Source organism: Macrosteles quadrilineatus, unplaced genomic scaffold (genome assembly GCF_028750875.1).
Source record: "Macrosteles quadrilineatus isolate MER2022 unplaced genomic scaffold, UCM_ALF_1.0 Scaffold_1__1_contigs__length_201487025, whole genome shotgun sequence".
Lineage (NCBI taxonomy): Eukaryota > Metazoa > Arthropoda > Insecta > Hemiptera > Cicadellidae > Macrosteles > Macrosteles quadrilineatus.
Genome location: NW_026542594.1, coordinates 103,742,483 through 103,767,195, shown reverse-complemented (window position 1 = coordinate 103,767,195; position 24,713 = coordinate 103,742,483). Strand labels below are relative to the sequence as shown.

Genomic DNA, 24,713 nt, shown 5'->3' with positions numbered 1-24,713 from the left:
CGTCCATTATTGCCCGTCCTAAAAACATTGACCCTGCTAACGTTTATGTACATTCAAATCCAGGAATAAAAATCATATTTAAGTTAATCATTATTATTTCTACTTTTGCCTTGTAAATGGGAGGACTCCGTCCTAGAGTCCTTATGGACAGGCCCACTTTTATAAACGCAGACTGGGCATATGCCCAGGGGCACCAGAGGTTTGACCGCCTGCCCGCACTAGGAAAAAAAGAGGGGCACTGCTTTTGGGTTTGCCCAGGGCTCCACTGACCCTTAACGCGGCCCCGCTTATGGACCAGCCGCCACTGAAGTTGCCACTCAAAAGTGGCAAGGAATGATTTAGTTAACTTTTATATCAATAAGTTAATAACTTGACGTAAAATAAATCTGTTACCAGATAAATATAATAAAGAAAATTAAAAGCATTAAGAGTCTTGTCCAAAACCATTAGTTTACAAAAATGAAACTATGTTTAGCAAATTTTCTTAGACCTATACAACTGTATTCATTCACCATCATTGAAAATACTTATGTTAAAAATATTACAGGCAATGTAACCTGACTTGCACAGTGATTCATGTGAAGCATCTTATAGGTTCCTACCTATAAATATGGTCTAATATAAACAACAATGGAAGATAAAACAACTGAGCATGTAATAAAACCCGTTTACTTATCTAAAAGCTGCTTTTGAAATATAAGATGAACAAAAGAAACATTTTTGTGATTTAACTTTCACAAATAATATTTTCATTCACTATTTACTCTGGTTTTAACAAATTCATTTAACAATCCAGATGAATTTGTTTTAATTTTAGCCCCTGATTCTATACCATAAAACTCTTACAATAAGAGTTCCGTTAATACTTGGAATAAAAGAATGGACTGTTCATCCTGGGGCTTGGCTCACTGGAAATGTTTTGCAAAACCAAACCAACTCGACAACTAAGGACTGAAATCTTGACCAACTTAGCTGTTGATAACAGTATCATATTCACTTGAATAACTGTAACTAAAACAATCAAAACATAAGATTTTAAATTTTTCTGTTCATGCAATTTTATTAAGTATTTAAAATGGATTATAAAATTTGCTAGGCAGGGATCCCTACAATCGGTAAAAAAGTGATATCCATCAGTTTACAAATAAGTATACTTTGATTAACCAAACTTGTTGACTTGTAAGTGTTGAATTTGTGGTGTGATATAACAGGGGTGGAGTCGCAGCCAGAGTCTAAGCACCACGACTGTCACTAACTACTTAACCCCCGCATGCTACTTCTGTCTCTGTGTTTCTGTTTACTTGACAGTAGCTTAGTTTTTTATTTTGTTGTCTGTAAATATGGATTCTTCCTGTGGCACAAGCAGATTTTATTTTGTAGTAGAACAAATACTTGGCCTAATACAGTAGTTGTATTCCTGTTAAATATTGGCCTAATATATTTTCAATTTAGTTAATATCTTGTTAAGTATGACAATTTTAATAGCTTTTTTTATCTTAGATTAAATTAAATACATAAGGACAAGTCAGACATTAGATGCTTTAATCTTCTTGAAAATGTTGGCCAGACAATTCATAAATGAGCTGCAAATTATTTTCTAAAAGCCTGCTTTTAGTTTCAGTTCATTAATTTAATACATTGTGTGTGTATAATAATTATTGTAATTGCTCTGATTTGTCAATAGATTGTAGAACATTTACTTGCACTTTATATACCCTATTAACCCTTTGGCGTTTCCTGTAACAAACATATATGCGATTCTTGACTACCCCTTTATTTATTTTATTAAATTATTTTGTAAAATATCCTGCTGACTTGTTTTAACAACCGACCTAATAAAAAAAACTGCAACAATATAATTATTTTGCTATATAATTGGCCGTAACACAATTATTTAATTCAATATAATAATTTTTACTAAGCTTTTTTCCATGTGATTCTTTGAATTTTATTTTACATTCAATGTACAGTATTAATGTCTAGTGATATGTGATAGTAGATTGTAAATAAATGTTTTGTTTTATTATTGTATAGACAATTATAACAATCTCACTGAAATGAACAAATCAAACCTAGATTATTAATTTTACCTATATGTGTTGTTTACAACAGGGAAACATTGCATGTCCTTCATTTTCTTGCATGACTGGGATAAAATTATCATTACCATTCATTCCTCTTTATGTTTTGGCAATTTTGTTAGTTTAACACTTTGCTGGACATGAATGATGCATTGATTTGATTGTACAGACTTCTGTATTTGTTTTTATTTATGAAATTATAAAAAATTAAAAATACCTTTAAATTCAATTTGTTAACACTGCGTGAAGGTGAAATACTACAGAAATAGCAAATTTTCATGAACAGTTACTTTTAACTAAAAATAATAGTGTATTTATAGCTAAAATATGTGCTTCCAAAATAATCAGCCTATCTACATAAACAAATATGTTCTTGGACAAAGTTTTTACTCTCCTGAGTAGACACACCATTGTTATGGAAACAACTGGTGTCTGTTAGTAAAGCCTCAAGTGCCAAGCATTGGTGTCATTGGAGTGTTGAAGCATTGGTTCAATGTATAATGGTTCACCAATGCTCTATCCATATCTTTCAACTTAATCTACTCAAATAAACTGTTAACCTACAAAATTTAAGTAAATCTCTTTATAATAACCTTAAAGATATTTTAGAACTTAAGTGCTTTCCCTTACAACTTAAATTTCTTATATGTTGTTGGAAAAGAGCTTAGTTAATTAAACTTCTTTCAATAACGCCAAGATCATTATAATTGGTTGTAAATTCTTCTAACACACAAATGGAATATCCTTTCAGCCACACAGTTGAGACAAATATACCTTTATCTGGAACATAATGAGATAATCCCAAGTCTGTACAATCCGCTCCTTTTTATGAGTGTTGTTGTTGTTTTTTTATAACGTGTGTGTTTTAGGAGTTTACTGTAGAAAGTTTGTGTTTAGTTAATTGAATTGACATGAAATGATATGAACTAAGTAATGTCCGTTTATGTTTTTGAAAATGCTTTTGGAATTTAGTTTCAATTTGTTTCATTTGTGTTTCTAATATTTTCAACACTCTGCCGTTTTTAATGTGTTAAAATCAATTATTAGGAATCCATTAGACACATTAGTAAATAAATGTTCCAATATAAAACTGTCTTTGATTTTTTTTAAATATTATAATCTAACATGTAATTTAACCCTGATATTTGTTGTACCAACACCTGATACATATACCAGTACATTGTTCTCGGTAACTTGTACAGTTGTAACCAGCAATTCTGTCCAGCTATTAATACTGTATAAATACACACAAATTAGAGTGATAGTAACACTACAAAATGTTGTACCCCATGCTGTGTGAGAAATAATACAAACCAACGGATAGAAATGTTGCCTATGTTATAGTTCGATATTTTGTATTTAATATACAAGATGAGCATAAACGAGGATTGGCTGAATTGGAATTTTGATATATTTATTTTGGAAGTTTATTGGATGAGGTAAACTGACAGAAAGTTTGACTCAACCATTTAGTCCAAATTTCTGTCTGTTTGTCAAGTTGTAAGGGCTACATAGTGTCTTACGAGGCCTTAAGTCAGTAAGTATAGTGTGTGTGATGTGACGACTAATGGCTGTTACCTGTTATCTGCATTGGGCTAATGCAGACTGTCATTATTGAGCTGCTAGTTTTGTATTTATTTACTTTGCAAACAAAAAGACTGACAGTTTCAAGTATGAGATAATCAGTGACGTGTCTTCATATTTTCCGGACTTCCTGTATCGTACCTTAACAAGACCCTTGTAAAATAAAGTGTAGAAATGAAATACCTTGTTTAAGATTGTTATAAAATATCTTCCAATGTGTTATTTATTAGAATAGGCACATTTACAGTAGCATGGTTGTTAGATTCCTTAGTTGACAAATTCGTTAAAACTAGTACATCATCATTCTAAAAATTCAAATCATCTATAAAAATATGCAAATTACATAAATTATAAAACTACTATGTTTTTTTTAAACAAATACTTGAAGTTTATTCTGCTCATTTTGAATAGAGAGGGTAATGATTCAGATCGTCCAAAATATGTTTCTAGCAGCTCCTTATTTAAGTACAGTACTTTCTTGTAAAATGTTACTTTGCATTTATGTGTTTAATTTGTATTACATTGACTGTATCCAGTTGTACATAGTAAAAATAGAATAAGATAACTCTGTAAAATATGGACAATAATACATGTTCCAATAATAAATTGAAAATGATATTTTAATTGAGTGACGTATTGTTTGAGACCCTTTGATGGCTTTCTAACGCATGTCTTACTTGCGTTCTGAGTTTGAGTTTGCAGAATCCCAACAGGATCCATGGTGAGTTGATCTTCATTAGTTATATTTTTATTAGATTAAGATTTACATTTATTTAAACAATTGACACCCTGTCAATATACTTTTGCTTATTCAAACATTGTTGTTGTAAACTAAAATGTGATGACACTAGGAAGCTTCAGGTTTGTATTGGTGTTTTTACAAACATTCTTCCTCTCATAATTTAACAATTGTTGTCCATTCACAAAAATGTGTTTAATAGTCTATGTCTCCATTGATTTGAGTACAACCTTTTAACTGAAAACTCAGCTAAAGGTGCATTTTTTTCCAACTGTAGTAACCGCGCTGCGTGCTACGTGGTTAAGCTAAAGAACGCAGCACAATCAGGAATAGCGTGGTTTAAATAGGACGCAGCGCAAAAGTGTTTTCCTAGAAATCCGCCAATGCGTTGCATGACTAGCAAATTTGTGCTACTACGAGTACTGTGGATTGGAGAATGAAGTGTCCCGTTTATATGTTGATGGTCGAAGAGAAAGATGTGGACTTAACCCTAGGTCTACTGTCCAAATCCAAAAGTCAAAAATTCATAAGTGGGATTTTGGTATTATTATTAGTAGGTACCCCCGAAAAGGGATGAAGTAAAACTTTAGTTAATATTCTAGGTTAACTAAAGAACAGTTTTCGCCTGTCATGGTGCGTAGTGATATAGCTTCCATCAATGCCATCAAACAGAACGGAAAAGATCTTCAAACTAAGACAAACTGTCCCAATCACCCTGCGTGCTGCGCAGTTGGCAGCTAGTCGTGCACCGAGTCGCTAGGAAAACAGTCCCATTGGTTTCAAAGGGATCGGTGGCTTCGGTAACCGTGAAGCATAAGGCACACTGTGTAACTGGCTTAACCGCGTCGCTATGAAAACACCGCTTAAACAAAGTATTAATTGTTAGGGTTTTGTTTCAATTAATCCTTTTTCATTGTTTGAAACCTTTGTTGAACCAGTTTATTGCATGTTATACTATTCAGTTACTCAAAGTAAAGTTTTGAATTTTATTTCCTAATCTCCTGCACACTTTCTTAAACAATGAGATATTGCTTTGGTTGGACATGAACACCAGCTAAACAAAACTGAATAGTTTTGAATTTTTTATTGTTAGGTGGATATTAGTAATGTGTAACTTGTTTTACTAGATAAAATAATCATAATTAATTCTCTAAAAGCTAGAAATAGAGACATTGATTCAGTAATAAATTTAAACATACCATTTTAACAAGATGTCTGGAAAACCATTTTGATGGAATTTCAGAAATTTAGTACTTGGGTACACCTACATCTTACTACAACATCTAAGTGGACCATAGGGAAAATTGATTATTGTCCAATTTATCATAACGTAAACTTGAGAACTTTCAAGCAATAAAAACAACTATGACGTGTAATGCTATTGATACTCTGGTTTATTGCAATTTTACCATAAAATAGATCATCAGACACTATGTGGAATGAATGCATGTTTATTTATGTTTCCATTATGCTTTTATTAAGCTCTTCTATGCAACTGTTGTCACAGAGTTATAGTTGTTATTTTAATTTTCAGAGAATGATAATCTTTGGAATTTTTTAAATTTAAATTTTAATTTGTTCAAAGATAAACTTAATTTAATGCATATCTGTGACAGCAAACAACCCTAGTTTGATACCATTTCGTTCACAACTTGAGCCCTCCCAAATCTATTTTCTACTAAATTAACGGTTTTCCAACTTTTAACGGTTGTTTATTGGATTCAAAGCAGTTATTAACAGTAACATCCACTGAATGGCTTAATTTCTAGTTGGGATGCCACAGGTTGTGAACCCAGTTCCGCTGTGACTTTATCTCAAACTGATACTTACTTTCATGTTTTTTCCCCTAGTACTTTCCTGAATTTGCTGCCATCTTCAGAGTGAGTATCACGGCTCTTTGAGACGAGCACCTATATAATATTTCATGGTAGCATTCATCATAACATTTGTTTAGCTTTTGCCCCTAAAAATCTATAGGAAGAAAAGGAACAAAAAAGGTCTGTACAAAATTATGAGGACATTTATAACATGGAAAATTGATTTTAAGGGTGGGGTATGAGTAAATTTTAAATGTTTAACCGGAACCTAGTTCATAATTTCTTTTTTTCCTGTTGATTAAATCAACTAGATTGTTAACCCTCCGAAGTGTCTATAGTTTTTTGGAAGATCTTTTTTGATAACGACCAATATCTGACCAAATTTGAAAAATATGATGAATGTTTCCAGCTTTTAATAAAGTTTTACTCCACTACATATTTTAAAATTACATAGCTAATTTAGTTTATAATTAACCAATCTAAAAGCATAAACCACACAATTTTTAGTGTCAAATAAAAGGTCACGTTTATTAAAGACTTATATTTTAATTTTTGAGGTGTTGCCTTCCGGATTACTTTTTAACCCTCCGAATGTTAAGCGTCGTAAACACACCCGCCGTGGTGTTATGCGTCGCTTTTGCGACTCACAAACACTGTTTACGGCGACGGCTCTGGGACTGACTGAATCGGATTGAACTGGATCGAGTTAGCTATAGGTTTTTTCAGCAGATTCAGAGCTTTCTCCTGATGTCTGTTCCTAGACGCTTTTCATTTTAGTTCCGAAAATATTGTAGCAGACAGCTGACGTGCGTATTTGTAAACAGCTTGGTTAACCTCGCACCGATGACTGATGTGTTTTATTACATTTATCATTGTTTTAGTGTTAAAAATCAAGAGTAGTGATATATGTGGTGCATTATAAGAAGATTTAAGTGATTTTGAAGGGCTGGTTGATGATCCTGAAGAAGTAGGTAGTGATATTGATGTAAATTATCAGCCAGATTCCTAGCTATGGTTAGGCTATGCATTCTTAGCTAAACGCTATGTACCGAAATCTGTTTTTGCCCATAACTTATTAATTTGCAAACCTACTTCCTTATATTATTATATTTTTGGAATCCTCATAAAATCCTGAACAAAGTGGCTATTTTAAAATATTTGTAGACCTATAAATTATAACAATTTATTGAGCACAAACATAAATTTTTGTCATTTATTTTATAATTTTTGAAAAAATTTTAACCCCAAAAAAATTATTGAACATTGTTTTAAATGTTTTATATGTTACATTGAAGCCTATAATTTTCCAAACAAAATGATATATAAAACAGTATACTTTACATTGTTTTTAAGTTTCTAAGATACATTTTAATAAAACCCTGCGATTGCGCAATAAATGGGCGAACATTAAGACCAAAACTATAGACACTTCGGAGGGTTAACAATAATATTCTAGAGGTTAATTTGTTGCCAATGTAATCCATTGGTCATCTGGATAGCAACCGGTTTCGACAATCAAGGTGTCATTGAAAAACCCCTCGCATTGTTTTTATCAGCTCCATTGTCTTCTGATAATTTTTCTATTCTAGATAATCCTTCTGATAATGTCTGAAAAGTTTGAGTCAGACATAATTTACGAAACAGCTTCATTCATAGAAAGGTTTTTAGAATACAATGGAGGTGATAACAACAATGCGAGGGGCAGGAGGGGAGGCGAAGAGACCTATACCCGAATCCACACCCCACCGTAATCATTAGTGTTGTTGTATGGCTATACTGTATTATTTATTCGTGAAAATAGTGTCTCGCGTTTTTGTTGTAAAGACATCTTGACGACCCCCTAGGAGCGTCAACACATCTTAAGACTTAACAATAACACCTTGAGTGTCGAAACCGGTTGCTATCCAGAAGACCAATGGTTGGCAACAAAAAAAGGTATTAAACCTCTAGAATAATAAGATTTATAACTTAAACTCAGCCAGTTGCATATTCGTACTTGTTTCAAATACTGTAGATATTTTGCAACTGTTAAATATAGTGTTAAGTATGAACGAATTTAGATTTGTAGATTCATTAGTGAATAAAATTATGAAATCTGAACCTATAAGTGCATTTTGTATTAGGTAAACTTATCTTCAAGATCGGTGATATAATATTGGCCATTGATTAGATAACTGTAAAAATTCTTTCTTTAGTCACAAACTTACATTTCTTCAATCTGTGAACAAAAATTCCCCCATAACCATTTCACAGGCTGAACTACTTCTCAGTGTTTGTTTTACCAAAGTCTTAAAAGTCACTGGAAAGCTACAAATTTTAATTTAAAGACTAATAGTTATGGCCTCAAAGAGCTTTATTTAAAATTTGTATCGGACTTATATTAGAAGCTACAATGAAACAGAAAAAAAACTATGAATTTGACCAAAACAAACAGAAATCTCACATTCCATTCATACAAATTTAGTAATCAACTAAATCGTGGACCGTGGTTCCTGAAATTCATCACTATTGTTAGGTACACATGGAGATAACTGACTTTACTCTTTAATATTAAAAGCCACTGACAAGTCTCAGAATTTGCTGAAGGGAACTGGTAGACATCCTGTAATAACCATTCATGTGTTTACAGTTTGTTTAATCTAATTTTTGTATGTTACAGTGGCTCCCAAGGTTGAGAAGACGTATTGAACAGAAAACAACCAAGAGGAAATTCTGGCTTCCAGTAGATAATATTTGTGGAATTGATTTTATAAACTTGGTAAATTAAAAAGTGATAGACAGTAATCTGTCAAAACCGTTGACTTCCCAGTTTAAAGGGGTTTTATGTAGCGGAGTTAGGAGGTGTGAATTAGCAGCTGAGTAAACAAGCATTTGAGCAGCGGGCTGCTTGATGTTCATTTTTTGATTCCTTGAATTCCGTCGATTCTTTCGACAATTCCTGCTTCACCCAGTGAACTAACCTTAAACTTCGCTTTCTTGTACATATTCTGATCTTTATTGTGCTTTATCTCTTAGTATAGGGGCACAGATACATACATTTTAGGGAACAAGACAAAATATGAACAATTTGCATCAAATGTAATTTTTAACCTTGTACAAATTTTTACTACAAAGGCTAAGGCATCATTCCTTTCAGTGTCAGAACGCGCCACGCCCCTACCTGGATCTTGTTATGTACAGTATTGATCTTCCTCATTGTTATGGGTGTTTTGTAAAGAGCTAAGTTTGTCACATTATTTTAAAAAATAAAGTCTTGAACTGGTTATTTCTTTTATTGTGTTTTATTTCAATGTATGCTACCTTTGACTATTATATAGTTGCTACCTTTTATCATCCAGGAAATTATAATTTTGAAATAGCTTGACTTGTGGAACAAGAATACGCAGTGGTTAATATTTTAAAGTCATCCATTACTACAAAATTACTTATTGTATTGATTTAATATTAGTCAATGGAATTGATGGAAAATCAAATCGGTGCACTTTATTAAACACTTCATGAGTAATAGCAAACACATGACATTTTTTAAAGACAAATGAAAAAATTGTTGTATTATGTAAATATTTATTTTTATTTACCAAGCTATATGTATTCATTTTTTGCACTCAACCCTTGATTTATATTTAAAAAAATTATCTTATGAATGGCAAATCAGTAAATCAACTGTTAATATATTTGTTGAATCATACCCGGACAATACAGCAGTAAAACACTGATTTTGCTAACCAAGAGGATAAAACAGCATTTTGGTTCTTCATCTAGTTCAGGGTCGGGTCACCAGTTGATCCGGTTATTCCAACAGTTTGCCTGCTGATGTCAGAGTGACTGTGTGATGGTGACCTGTGTGTACTCAAGCAATCAAGTTTCACAGATTCAATTAAAACTAAAACTGTTCTAATCTTAAATTGTTGTATTCAAAGGAAGTATAAACAATTACCTTTAGGTAAAACCTGATATACTTTTGGAATTTTATGCAAATTATCACTATCATTTTAGAATCTCTTGCAGAAGACAAAAGTCCAATCTTGTATTTGATTATTTGTAAAACATATTATAGTTCTTTCAGTCTTTGTCTATATTCTTGAATCAAGTTATTAAGTTACAGCTTAAAGATGATACATAAATTAATTGGATTTTACTATCTAAAAAAAATTAATTAGTTTGGAGTTACTCTACCAGTGTCAGTGGTGTCCTCTATATTTTTACAGTGTGTTTTTCAATCATTAAAAAAACCTAACAGTACGGTAAGTAGAGTTTTCAAGTAGTAAAAGGGTAGCCGACAGTTGCAATGGTCGCAATACTTAAAATATTTTTGATACTACAGTATAATATGATTCTGTTAATAAGTTTAGGCATCGAGTAATTGAATTGTTTTTCTGGGAGTTGGAGGGGATACTTGATATTTGAATATATATTACCTTATTTAATTACCATTAGATTAGTAATGTTATTATAATTGATTGTTATATGATTAACTAGCTTGTACCCGCGGCTTCCCCTGCGATGGTATAACCAATATGAAGCAGAAAAAGAAATAAACAGAGTATTATAGTATAAACCAATAGAGGTGGCTTGTGAGTGAAAATTTAAAAACGTAAGTTTTCATGTCCCTGGCCTTTTACTTCGTAGATACTGGATTTGTAGTTTATTATTATGTGTTTTAATATTTTTTGGGACGGGGGCAACATGTTACACACATTTATTTGGTTTTAAATAGGTTCTAGGTATTTTTTTTGTATTTTTAAAGTCTCAAAATTCACGACCATGACGTGTCCCTAGGGTACATTTTCCAACTTTCACGCTGTTTTTAGACTAATTATTCATGCCAAAATATATAAAGCCATATTTTTATGTCATCAATGGTTATTAAACTTACAAAAAAGGAGCATATTATAATTTTATTGTCATTGCAAACTGACTACCATGACAAAATAAGCCTGTCCCTCGATTTGGCGTCACGACCATTTGGGAAAAATTTTTAACTTTGGAGTACGACAGTGGCAAGTCTGGCGTCGATGGAGTCAGTTGGTTTTTTAGAGACTAGTTTGGGGTGTATACGTCAGGATTGTAGTGCCGGTCGTTTCGAGTTGAAAGGAGGAATTACAAGATTAATAAAGGAAAGATTGTGTTTTTTGTAATTTTGGTGTGTCCATGACCGTACGTAGTCATTCAATGAAGTAGACATGGTGTTAATTTTTGTTTATAAGATATTTCAATTGCTAGATTAACCTAGAAGTCCACTTTGTATCCTCGAACATGAGGTGCAGGGCTACCACCAGAAGAGAGCCAAATAACATGTAATTTCACGACCAAAGTTTCACGACCATCACGGGTTTTTTCACAACCATTCCAGCCTTATGGATTATAGTGTGTTTGGTCGTGACAATAACTTTAATATAATTGTAAACTGAACAGTTTAGTTCAATTGAAACACATATTTTTATTATAACTAACAGTATAATTGAAGGATTGTTTAGAAAGATTTAGATTTTTTCAGAAAATTCACGACCGTACCGCTTGTCTCTGACCATCACATTAACGATTTCTATCATAAAAATTTCAAAAATTAAAATATCGTCATATTTCAATGTTTTATACACAAAAGAAGCACACCTTTATACAAACCGAACGATTTTTCGGGTCTCAGGTAAGTTTTTTCGGAGTTATACAAACTTAAAAAGATTTTATTGGTTTTTTTCAATTTTTTGAGTTTTTTTATTTTTTTCTAGAAAGACCAAATATACCAAAAGTTCAGTGACCTTTTTATTGTATAATGGTCATAAAAGTAAATTAGTTTATAGCAAAACATAGTTATAAAAATAATATTAACTATTTTTAATATTCATTTAAACGTCTGTTATGGTTGTGACAGGATTTTGTGTTTTTCCTCTAAAGATGCTCTTTTTAAAAAAACTTTCAAAGATATTGCGTTACCATGGACATTTTATGAAACTTCAAATGTTAATTAAATAAAAAAAATAATAAAAGTTTTGAAAAAAGGGGAACAAAATTTGCAAAGTGCTTTTCCTGAAAACGTACGTTTTTAAATGTTCACTCTTATATGGATGCTTGGCAGTGACCACAATATCATTATTTATTGCCAAAAACATAGTTTGAAAATATATCACAATTGAAAAATGTAAAGTAGTTTGAAAGAAAACAAACACACCACCTTATGAAAATAAAAACTTAAACATAATTGTAAACCATTATACTATGACAATTCTCATTGTATCACATCTTTTTGTTATTGTTTAGTTCAAAACACCTGTCAATATTTTATTTTTGTTTATTGGTAATGAAAGTCAGCGGTATTTACTCAGGGGAGGTATAGAAGAGGCTACGATGACAGCTGAGGGCTTCTTATTAGCTGAGGGAACGCCATTACCGTAACAAAACGTTCAACAGCCATCGGCCTCGATGGTCTATTGGTTAGCGTGCCGGGCTGATAAACTATAGGTCCCGGGTTCGAAACCCACTGGTAGCATTAACTTTTTGTCCAAGATTTTTTTATTATCAGCAAGTGTGGTTGGTTTGGTTTGGTTATTACAGCTTAATTTTAAAATTATAAAATTTTAATTGAGCAATTTCTAGTTTTATTTAATAAAAAGAATTATTTTTCCGATTACTAAACTTTTGTTATATTATTTCTTTATCAGCAAGTTTGGTTAGTTCGGTTAGGTTATGATAGTTTAATTTTATAATTAAAAAATAGTAAAATTGAATTTGAGGCATTTATAATTTTATTTTATGAACAGAACTATTTTTGCGATTAGTAAACCTTCATTGCCAACGTGCTCTCTACTACAGCGCAGTTCACAGAGGAATTTTGAACTAAATGCCTCATTTGTACCTCCCCTAAGTCAGACCCAAAGTCAGCAAACCTAAGTCACTGTTTGCTAGTAACAATGTAAAGCATGTGTTTACATGTTTTTGGTAGGTCTGCAGATTTGCTGTGGGGAGGGGGTTTATTTTTTATTATGTTACCATTTCAGATGTACACCTAAAACTGCTTTCTTATGACTGTTCTGTGTTGTAAGTACATCTACATGCTGCACTCTGTAGGTAAACCTTATAACTTTTTAATGCTATTGTAAATCATAGAACCAACTTTTTTAGTTGAAACAGCTGACTAAATTCTTTAATTCCCTTTAAATATGAATACTCATAAGGTTAACATGGGGAATTACAGAGCCACTGGGGCGGAGCCCAAAAGGATTTTTGAGATAAGAATATGCCTATATGTTAATCGGGAATGTAAGCTATCATCATGCCAAATTTCAGCCCAATCCGTCCAGTGGTTTATGCGTGATTGAATTTCAAACTCACAAACAAACACACAAACTTTCACATCTTACTATACTAGTATACTAATATTATAAACTAGGTGAAACCCGTCGAAATCGACTGTTACTTTCAAGGCTTACGTTAATTCATCTAACTGCGATAAATTGGGTGAAATATACATATTTTGAGCATTTAGCATTGTTTAAATAGTAATAAGTGTAAAAAAATAATGATATTAATTGCGTTAGTTGCCAAATTTGGTTGATCATTCAATGTTAAAAATATTTCCTATACTGTACGTCATCGGAGTTAGTTATTATTAGTATGTTATATGGTATCTCTTCCTTTGGAAGAACCTTTAAATAGTATTAAAATCCTATCGGTGGATCTTTTGTAGTTAAACACTTCCGTGATTTCATCAGTGTAATATGATTTTATTTGAAAAGAAAATATGTTTTGGGAAGACATATTCTAACTTCAAAGGGAGGCATATCCGTTACAGTGTAAGTTTGATTTTTTCCTTCGTCACGTCGTGTCAGTTCATATCGCACTTCTGTGCCAAAGAATGAACCCTCTAGCATAGTTTGAGAAATTGATTGTGGTGTTACTGTTAAAGCTGGAATTCCTTGACATGGTGGATGTCAGATAGTTGTCTCAGCCTTATCAATAACATAAAGTTGCCAATATAATCTCTCTACGGAATATTAGGTGTAGTGGAATACTTTAAGTGAAGTTGTCTTTTATTATTGAACTGTTAGGAACCTCCTAGTTCATATGGTCTTGGCGGCTTCATTGGCAACAAATAATGCAAATGACATAGCAATAGGACATTTCCAAAAAGCAAAAATACTGTAAATTGGCTGTTACGTATATATTGACGTTTACATATTGTTAATCAACGTATCTTATAAAGGATTATGTGATCTAGTTTAAAAGGAATATGACCTTTCTGTTCTGATAGTAGCTACTTAAATAGTATTTTCTCTTTGCACCATATTTTACAGCCAAAATGTCGTGTTATTTTCAATAATGTTACCAACCCAGTGTGACAAAGTCCGTAATATAGGCAGGTGCAAATGATTTGTCAAGATATGGGTACCATTTTAGGCAAGGTTTCTATGTTTAGATTTTATTAGACACGATAAGAGCAGATATTTCTGCATAAATATTTGACATGTGTAGAATAATATGATAAAATGTAGGCAAAAGTGGTGAAAAAGTCAGACACCAACCCCCGTACAATAGATATAAGATAGTTCAATAAGACATAATTTAAGAATAAGAATTGCTGTGATGAAAGAATTTTCCACTGATTTCGTAATGGAACGTTATATTTCAAAACATGACATGATAAAGAAGAAAATGAATTTTAAAATCAGAAAGTAACATTGCAAGTACTGATTTGGTAGAATTCAGTAACTCCCAATAAATATGTGTTGTTTTAAATACAATTTAAAAATGAACAGCTGTTTCATTAAAAAGTATTATTTACATGGCCAAAATGTAAACAACTTTGTGGAGGGATCTTTAAAGGCTTCTGGGGCAGAGTCCTAAGGGATTTTGCTTAGTTTTTCTTTTGATAACTCATCTACAGACCAAGACCTTTCTTTGGACACCTCTACCAAGTTTCTACGCCCATCCGTTCTCTCAAATTAGTGGGGAAAAAGAATATTTTATACTTAAATCCAACAAAGGCCCAACGGATCTTTCCTTTCTAGGGCCAACAAATACAAGTTTCCATTGGGCCAATGTTGGCAAGGCGTTAAAATTTCCGCCAACCATTTCCCAACGTTGGGCCAACAATGTGTGCTACTTGGGTAAATGCATTTAAGTACATACCCCTAGTGGAACGTTTTTGCTTATTTATTTTAACCCAATAAACCATTATGAAGTTTGGTGACAGACTTTACAGACATCCTGTATTATAATAATTATTGATAAGTTAGTGGCATATAACAGAAATAAAACCTAATTATAGTGTTTCGCAAATTTCTACAATGATGATAGCTGATAAAACATCTCCTAAAGTGCACAGTAAAATGTTATAATAGTAGGTTTGTTTATGCCAAAAGTGCAAAATTGGTTTGTTAACTACTAACATGATATTGTGTTGCCAAAATTTATTGAATATTTAAACTAAGTTGACAACAATATTTTTCTATAGATATTGTTCAATATTGGGAAGGAATTAAAACAATATTGTTATAATTATACCTTAACAATATTGTTTTACAATATTGAATAATATTGGGAACGTATTTAAACAATATTGTTTTAATATATTATTTATAATTAGAGAAAATTTTTAAAGTTTTTATGTCCCTGGCCTTTTACTTTGTAGATACTGAATATGTAGTTTATCATTATGTGTTTTAATATTTTTTGGGACGGGGGCAACATGTTACACACAATTATTTGGCTTTAAATAGGTTCTAGGTATTTTTTTCGTATTTTTAAAGTCTCGAAACTCACGACCGTCATGTGTCCCTAGGGTACATTTTGCAACATTCATGCTGTTATTAGAATAATTACTCATGCCGAAATATATAATGTCATATTTTTATTACATCAATAGTTATTAAACTTACAAAAAAGGAGCATATGATAATTTTGTTTTCATTGTAAACTGACTACCATGACTAAATAGGTCTGTCCCTTGATTTGACGTCACGACCATTAGGGAAAAATTTGCAACTTTGGAAAACGACAGTGGCAAGCCTGGCGTCGATGGAATCAGTTGGTTTTAGAGACTAGTTTGGGGTGTATGTGAGGTTTGTAGTGCAGGTCGTTTCGAGTTTAATAAAGGCAAGTTTGTTTTTTTTTTGTAATTTTGGTGTGTGAGTGAAAATTTAAAAAAATACGTTTTCAGGAAAAGCACTTTGCAAATTTTTTTCCCCTTTTTTCAAAACTTTTATTATTTTATTTATTTCATTAACATTTGAAGTTTCATAAAATGTCCATGGTAACGCAATATGTTTTTTTAGTTTCTTTTTAAAAGAGCATCTTTAGTGGAAAAACACAAAATCCTGTCACGACCATACCGGACGTCTAAATGAACCAATATTAAAAATAGTTAATATTATTATTATTACTATGATTTGCTATAAACTAATTTACTTTTATGACCATTATACAATAAAAAGGTCACTGAGCTTTTGGTATATTTGGTCTTTCTAGAAAAAAAGCTCAAAAAATTGAAAAAAAAAGCCAATAAAATCTTTTTAAGTTTGTATAACTCCGAAAAAACTTACCTGAGACCCGAAAGATCGTTATGTTTGTATAGAGGTGTGCTTCTTTTGTGTATAAAACATTGAAATATGACGATATTTTAATTTTTGAAATTTTTATGATAGAAATCATAAACGTGATGGTCAGGGACAAGCGGTACGGTCGTGAATTGTCTGGAATAATCTAAATCTTTCTAAACAATCCTTCAATTATCCTGTTAGTTATAATAAAAATATGTGTTTCAATTGAACTAAACTGTTCAGTTTACAATTATATTAAAGTTATTGTCACGACCAAACACACTATAATCCATAAGGCTGGAATGGTTGTGAAAAAACCCGTGATGGTCGTGAAACTTTGGTCGTGAAATTACATGTTATTTGGCTCTCTTCTGGTGGTAGCCCTGCACCTCATGTTCGAGGATACAAAGTGGACTTCTAGGTTAATCTAGCAATTGAAATATCTTATAAACAAAAATTAACACCATGTCTACTTCATTGAATGACTACGTACGGTCATGGACACACCAAAATTACAAAAAACACAATCTTTCCTTTATTAATCTTGTAATTCCTCCTTTCAACTCGAAACGACCCGCACTACAATCCTGACGTATACACCCCAAACTAGTCTCTAAAAAACCAACTGACTCCATCGACGCCAGACTTGCCACTGTCGTACTCCAAAGTTAAAAATTTTTCCCATATGGTCGTGACGCCAAATCGAGGGACAGACTTATTTTGTCATGGTAGTCAGTTTGCAATGACAATAAAATTATAATATGCTCCTTTTTTAAGTTTAATAACCATTGATGACATAAAAATATGGCTTTATATATTTTGGCATGAATAATTAGTCTAAAAACAGCGTGAAAGTTGGAAAATGTACCCTAGGGACACGTCATGGTCGTGAATTTTGAGACTTTAAAAATACAAAAAAAAATACCTAGAACCTATTTAAAACCAAATAAATGTGTGTAACATGTTGCCCCCGTCCCAAAAAATATTAAAACACATAATAATAAACTACAAATCCAGTATCTACGAAGTAAAAGGCAAGGGACATGAAAACTTACGTTTTTAAATTTTCACTCGTGTCCATGACTGTTCGTAGTCATTTGATGAAGTAGACAGGTGTTAAATTTGTTTATAAGATATTTCAATTTCTAGATTAACCTATATTAAAGTGTTTTTTTAAGGTTAACTTATTGGTTACAGAGACAATTAAAAAATGTGAATTTAAAATTCCCATGTTTTTCTTATGTATAATAAGTAAACTGTTGTAATTTGCTTGTTTGAGGATATATTTTGATCAAACTTGGAAAATTTATTAATTTTATACTAAGCTATTAACATATTATAGGCCTACTAAAACACACCTTTATTATTACCATTGACTAATAATGTACATATTCAATGTTATTCCCTCCCTGTAGCAGTGAATCTAGGTACTTGTTAAACCTATAATGTTATTTATTTAAATAGATTTAATTGAAAATCCAATTAGGTAAATGGAAATCCGCTTAGCATGCAGGTTTGCTGTGGCGGGAGTATTTTAATTTAAAAAATGGTGACAGCTGGTCCATAGGACTACAGATGGGATAATATAACCTAGATGGGATAACCGAATGGTTCCATATGACCGAATAATCAATCAGTTATTTTTTGCTTCAATTTTTAGTTGAGTAAATCGCCGAATCAATTTTAGTTATTATTCACTATTCCAAACAACAACTAGTTTTACCTGATGATGTGATCATAAACCGAATAACATTTAGTCAATAGGCCTACCCAGTACCCACCTCTTTAAACTGTTTTTGACTCGTCTGCTTTATTTATAAAAGCAATATTTTAGTGTAACAATTTTAGGTTTAAAAATATCGGTTTGTAATAATTTATGGGTATAACATCAAAAAGGTAAAAAAAAAACCGTAAAATATAAGTTTAACTGACAAACTTTTTGCTATATCACTGAATTGCTCGGTAAGACTAATTCAACCGAACCAGGATTAACACTTTAACCGAAACACCGGTCTGTGAGACCAGAGGAAAAATTGATTTTTTTGTAGTGGCAAAACTGCTGGACGTGCGTACCCCTACCCCTCAGTACCTTTGCCCTTCCTACTCTTCTCCCTACCCCACCCATCAGCGTCAGTCCCCATCCCCAATCAGCGGCCATTGAGTGAACGTCTCCATTTAAAAACGTGCCGGTCTCTAGTGCCGGATCTTTCGAGTAACGTGTATCGCGCTGCCGATCTTTGTAGGCAGTTGTTTATGCAAAGGCTATATTGTATGTTTTATGTTTATTATACATTTTATTACATTTTTTGCAAATTAATATTACTTTTATTTTTATAATACACTTAGCTGGCCCAACAGACGTCGTCCTGTCCTATTGTCCTAATGTGGTTTTATGTCAAATGCTCGTTCATTTTCAAGATGAGCTCGTTCGCATGGCTCAATCACGTCCTGGTTGGAGCTCGTTCGCTGCCCTCACTTGCCTTCAGGCGGTGAGCTCGTTCGCTACGCTTACTCGCATCCAGGTTGAAGTTCGTTCGCTACGCTCACTCACCTTTAGGTTGCAAATTAGCTGTTGTACTAAATTTAAAGAGAATAATAGTGCTGCACCATGTTGGTAAACCTATTAACTTTTTAATGCTATTGAACATTACATAATCAAATTGTTTAGTTGAACCAGCTGTTAAGATTCTTTAATTCCATTTAAATATGAGTACTCATAAGGTTAACATGGGAAACCCCAGAGCCACAGGGGCGGAGCCCTTTTGACGGATCTGCACCAAACTTCACACAAACCATCCTTGAATAATGCTTAATAATGCCTGAAAGTTTCATTACAATGTGTCGAGCGGTTTCGGAGTCCATAAAGTACAAACAAACATACATTGGATTTTATATATATCCTTATATAATTCTGTAAGACCAAATTTTTACCAGAAAATTGTGGACGTCTGGTAAGTCGCAGAAACGTGGGAGGGGTCTTAAATTAAAGGTCTTGACCCCAGGGACTCGGGAAAAATAGCAGAATTCCCGTTAAGTTACCAGAAAACGAGATATAACGTAAAATGTTCTCCATATAAGAATAGCATTAGAAGCCATTTACTGCAGATTTTTGTTTACTTCAATACAGCTGATCCGTGATTTATCATTAAGCCAGTATGCAATATTAACATTTGGATTACTTATTTGCCAGTCAATTCTGCAATGTACTAACATGAAATAACCACATTGACTAAATAATTATTAACGATTCAAGATTAAATGAAAAACTTCTGCTTTGTTTTTATTTTAAAACATATGTTCTAGATTTTATTCTACACTTTCTTTATTTTAAATTTGAGATTTATTGTAGGGTTTAATCAATATTTAGTATGAAGTGGAATAACCTCAACGGCTACTCTTAGAAGATAACCTGGGAATAAAGGTGGAATAGGTTCATACAGGAAATATATATTTGTTAATTAAGTAAGTACTATGGCAAGTTCCAATGGGAGGAAAAACAATATTTTATGGAGATTTTAATCCTTATATATAATTCTGTAAGACCAAATTTTTACCAGAAAATTGTGGACGTCTGGTAAGTCGCAGAAACGTGGGAGGGGTCTTAAATTAAAGGTCTTGACCCCAGGGACTCGGGAAAAATAGCAGAATTCCCGTTAAGTTACCAGAAAACGAGATATAACGTAAAATGTTCTCCATAAGAATAGCATTAGAAGCCATTTACTGCAGATTTTTGTTTACTTCAATACAGCTGATCCGTGATTTATCATTAAGCCAGTATGCAATATTAACATTTGGATTACTTATTTGCCAGTCAATTCTGCAATGTACTAACATGAAATAACCACATTGACTAAATAATTATTAACGATTCAAGATTAAATGAAAAACTTCTGCTTTGTTTTTATTTTAAAACATATGTTCTAGATTTTATCCTACACTTTCTTTATTTTACATTTGAGATTTATTGTAGTGTTTAATCAATATTTAGTATGAAGTGGAATAACCTCAACGGCTACTCTTAGAAGATAACCTGGGAATAAAGGTGGAATAGGTGTGACGCAAAATTCTAGGGGGGGAATAAACTAGTATTCACCAAGTCAAGCTAGGCCTACCCCTAGAACCAGCCACACTCAAATTTCTTCCCCGGAGTGCTCAGAAGGAGCCGAGAAAAATCCAGGGGTCGATACGAAGTTGTCACGGCTTTGACTGATCAATTTATTTAAAATTTAATCGAAGGCTCAGAGCTCTAGAAGCGCTCAGGAAATCCTGCAGACGCTCAGTTGGAGCTATATATCATCCTTACCTTCGCTAACGTGTTTTGGAGAATTTGGGTAAGCCAATGTGATTCAATTACTCGTAATGAACTTTAAAATAATGAACTAAAGGCCTAGGTAAATTAAATAGAAATACCCCCGCCGCAGCAAACCTGCCGTCTAAGCGAATTTCCATTTGGCTGAATTGATTTTCAATTGATTTATTTAAATAACATTAGGTTTAACGAGTACCTAGGTTTGCTGCTACAAGGAAACTAATAAAGTGTGTTTTTAGTAAAATATTGATAGCTTACTATAAAATAAAAAAAATTGCCAAGTTTGATCAAAATATATCCATAAACAAGCAAACTACAACATTTTACAATATTCTCCATAAGAATAACATGGGACTTTTAAATTTACCATTTTTTTAGTTTTCTCCGTAACCAATAACCGTACAAAAACACTTTGATATACTGAATTGTTGGTTTTTTTAAGCTCTTTAAGAAGGTTTAGAGAAAAATTGGGAAATTTTGTGTTTTGAGGGTCAAAAATGAAAAAAACCAATTTTTACCCCATAAAACCCCCCATAAAACCCTGTTCCCATAGTCCTATCATGCTGGATCGCGAACTCATTCAAGTTTATCCCGCCTTACACCTTCAAACCAAATTTCATCAAAATCGGATAAAAATTACTCAAGTTATCGTGTTCACGGACACATATATATATATATAAATCTATATATATATATACATATATAAAAATTTTAACGAATGGTGTTTTTGGCCTCTGGGGACATCAAAATGAAAAAGTAAATAGGTCCCGGGCCTAAGTCTTACCATGAGACCTACGGTAATAGCTACTTCCCTATAGGGAAATTCGCTAAAAGTAATATGACGTAAAACCCAATCCCTACAGAATCGTCGAGGCCTAATTAATATGATCGAATGGAGAATTTATCGTGGGATGATTTAAAATAGATTTAATATTAATATTCGTAGCTGTTTGATTGTTCAAATCAGCTGCTCCCAAGACTTGATTCTTTCACCCGCCAAAGACGGGGTTTAGAACTTAGATGACAAGTCTCGGGGTATTAAACGTCGAATCGATTAAAATAATTTAAGTAATAATTCGTTAGGCGAATTAAACAAGCGTAATTTCGTGGACAATTAATTTAATACGAGCCGAAAGATATCCACCGCTAGTCACTGACCGGCAGGAACTGGCGGGTCAAGACTCCAATCGTTAATAAAATTTAGACAAATATAATCGAACTTAAAACGGGCGAAAATAAGTGGCAGACGAGTATACGTATGTTAAAATAAAACGAAAATAAAATGAACGTTAGAAAGTCTAACAACGAAGTTAGCTAACCTGAATCAATAACGTAGAATCGTATGGCGTGATCGTAATTTCGCAAGAGCTCCTCGTGAACAAGTCGACGGTTGAACAGCGAATAATTCTTGTCCGGCTCGGGTCGCGGGGGTGCACAATTTGTTTTTCAGGATTAATTTTGCCAACAGTGTCATTTAGAGGCTTCTGATTGACTATAACGAAGGTTTAGTAATTGAAAAATTATTTTTGTTCATAGAATAAAATTACAAATGCCTCAAATTCAATTTTATATTTTTTTATTATGAAATTAAACCGTCATAACCTAACCTAACCAACCAAATGTGCTGACAATGAAAAAATCTAATGAAGGTTTATTAATCGAAAAAATAGTTCTGTTCATAAAATAAAATTATAAATTCCTCAAATCCTATTTTATAATTTTTTTATTCTAAAATTAAACTATTATAACCTGACCAAACTAACCAGACTTGCTAATAATGAAAAATCAAATGAAGGTTTAACCGAAAAAAATATTTCTGTTCATAAAATAAAACTATAAATGGGTCAAATTCAATTTCATAATGTTTTAATTATAAAATTAAACCGCCATAACCTAACCAAACCAACCAAACTAGTTGATGATGAAAAAATCCAATACAAAAAAAATAACGCTACGAGCTGGATTCGAACCCAGGTCCTTCAGATCATCAGCCCAGCACTATATCCACTACACCACCAAGGCCGTTGGCATCAACCGTATCGTCGCGGTAATGATGTTCCCTCAGCCAATCAGAAGCCTCAAAATAATATTGTAGGCAACACTAATCCTGAAATAAAAATTCAGCCGCGGGGGTCGGCTCAAATCATGATTTCCTCGGTCGAGGCTTAATCGCTCTGGTGGTGAGTTTGAGAACTAGCCAACAGCTGATTGGAAATTCACCTGTTGAACCGGAGCCGGTCTAGTTGCAGTGTTTCCATTCGCGGGATTATTATCCCGAAAACGGGATTTTTAGACCTTGAGCGGGATTAAAACGGGATGCGGGATAAAACGGGATTTTTGGCTGGGACGACTATTATTATTTTTTTCTTTTCAATTTTAGAGAAAAACTAACTCAAATTGTTTAAATACTGTAGCAAAATATAATAGTGATGTTTAAACAACTTATAAAAATGATACGTAAAGTTTAATACAAGGAATTGTACCAAAAAAAATGCGGGATAAAACGGGATTTTTCACCAATTTAAAAGCGGGATAAAACGGGATTTCTCGACCTAGTAAGCGGGATTATTTTTTTGGTCGTTCGTGTGGAAACACTAAACACTGTCTAGTTGTCGTCTGTTGTTGGTCAACAAACACCATTTCGAGGTTAAGTGATGTTGTAATCGGCGTTAAATATTCGTAAAATCGGCCGGTTTAACTTTATTATGTGAAACGAAGTGCTATTATGAACGAATATGTAGTTGTGGATGTGTTTGTGTACTTCACTGTGAATAAAAATAGGCCTACGTTCTTTGGCCCATAGCCCAAGCTATGGCCAACACATAGGCCTCTGAGGAGTAGGCTATTGTGGTTAAAAATCGGGTAAGTTCTGGTGTTCATTTATTCGTAGTACGTTTTTACCCCCCTTAAAATTTGGTACCTTACATAGGTTCATACAGAGGAAATATATATTTGTTAATTAAGTAAGTACTATGACAAGTTCCAATGGGAGGGAAAACAATATTTTATGGAGATTTTAAACAGGTACTGTCTGTTGCTCACAAAAAAGTTAAGAATCAGCCGATGATTAGGCCTAATTTGATAGAATATGTAACGTCAATCGCACCTTTAAGAGGAATACCACCACATAAACTTACACTAATTGTAGTTTTTTTTTATGTTGATCAGAAAAATCTAGGGTTAAGTTTAGTCAATAGGATGCCTTTACTTTACACTAATGTTGTTAAACCTCAACAAGGAGTATAAACTTAGAAATATTAACTGGGTGTTAATTTAGCGGGTTTGGTCAAGAACTAAGCTTACCTCAACACACCTTTATTTGCCTTTTCATATTTGACTAAGACAATTTACAAAATTCCAATCAGGGAAGTCTTTTTTTATCACCATTAACCACAAGACCAAAGCTACCTTAATAAACCAGTATTTATTCACAAACAATTATATGTTTCCTGCCTTTAGCAGAGTTAAACCTGTTAAGTGATTTGAATGATTTGTTGAAAATAACATCAACAAAGGCAAACAAAGACAAACAACAATCTGTTTTTTACACAAAAGATATGGCGTACAGGGACATCTATTCTGACACTTAGATGTATTTCTTAGTTTGTTTATAAATATTAGAATAATTTGTTTTATATTATTGGGCTT

At 32.7% G+C, this 24,713-nt stretch overlaps 2 protein-coding genes across 5 annotated transcripts in view; both read left to right on the top strand.

Moving 5' to 3' along the window:
- Positions 1-9,495, top strand: part of LOC129002906 (calcium-transporting ATPase sarcoplasmic/endoplasmic reticulum type) — a 111,150-nt gene extending 101,655 nt beyond the window's left edge. Inside the window, exons 22-23 of the mRNA XM_054431382.1 lie at positions 6,255-6,284; positions 8,881-9,495. Of these exons, the coding sequence (XP_054287357.1) occupies positions 6,255-6,265 (11 nt within the window). The 3' untranslated portion in view covers positions 6,266-6,284; positions 8,881-9,495. The remainder of the gene's footprint in view (positions 1-6,254; positions 6,285-8,880) is intronic.
- Positions 9,496-10,037: 542 nt separating this feature from the next.
- LOC129002674 (probable chitinase 10) overlaps positions 10,038-24,713 on the top strand; it is a 95,041-nt gene continuing 80,365 nt past the window's right edge. For 2 of the 4 annotated variants that reach the window (XM_054430943.1, XM_054430701.1), the window contains exon 1: positions 10,038-10,164. The gene's annotated coding sequence lies outside the window, so the exon portion shown is untranslated. The other 2 variants (XM_054430864.1, XM_054430785.1) reach the window with 2 other exon arrangements.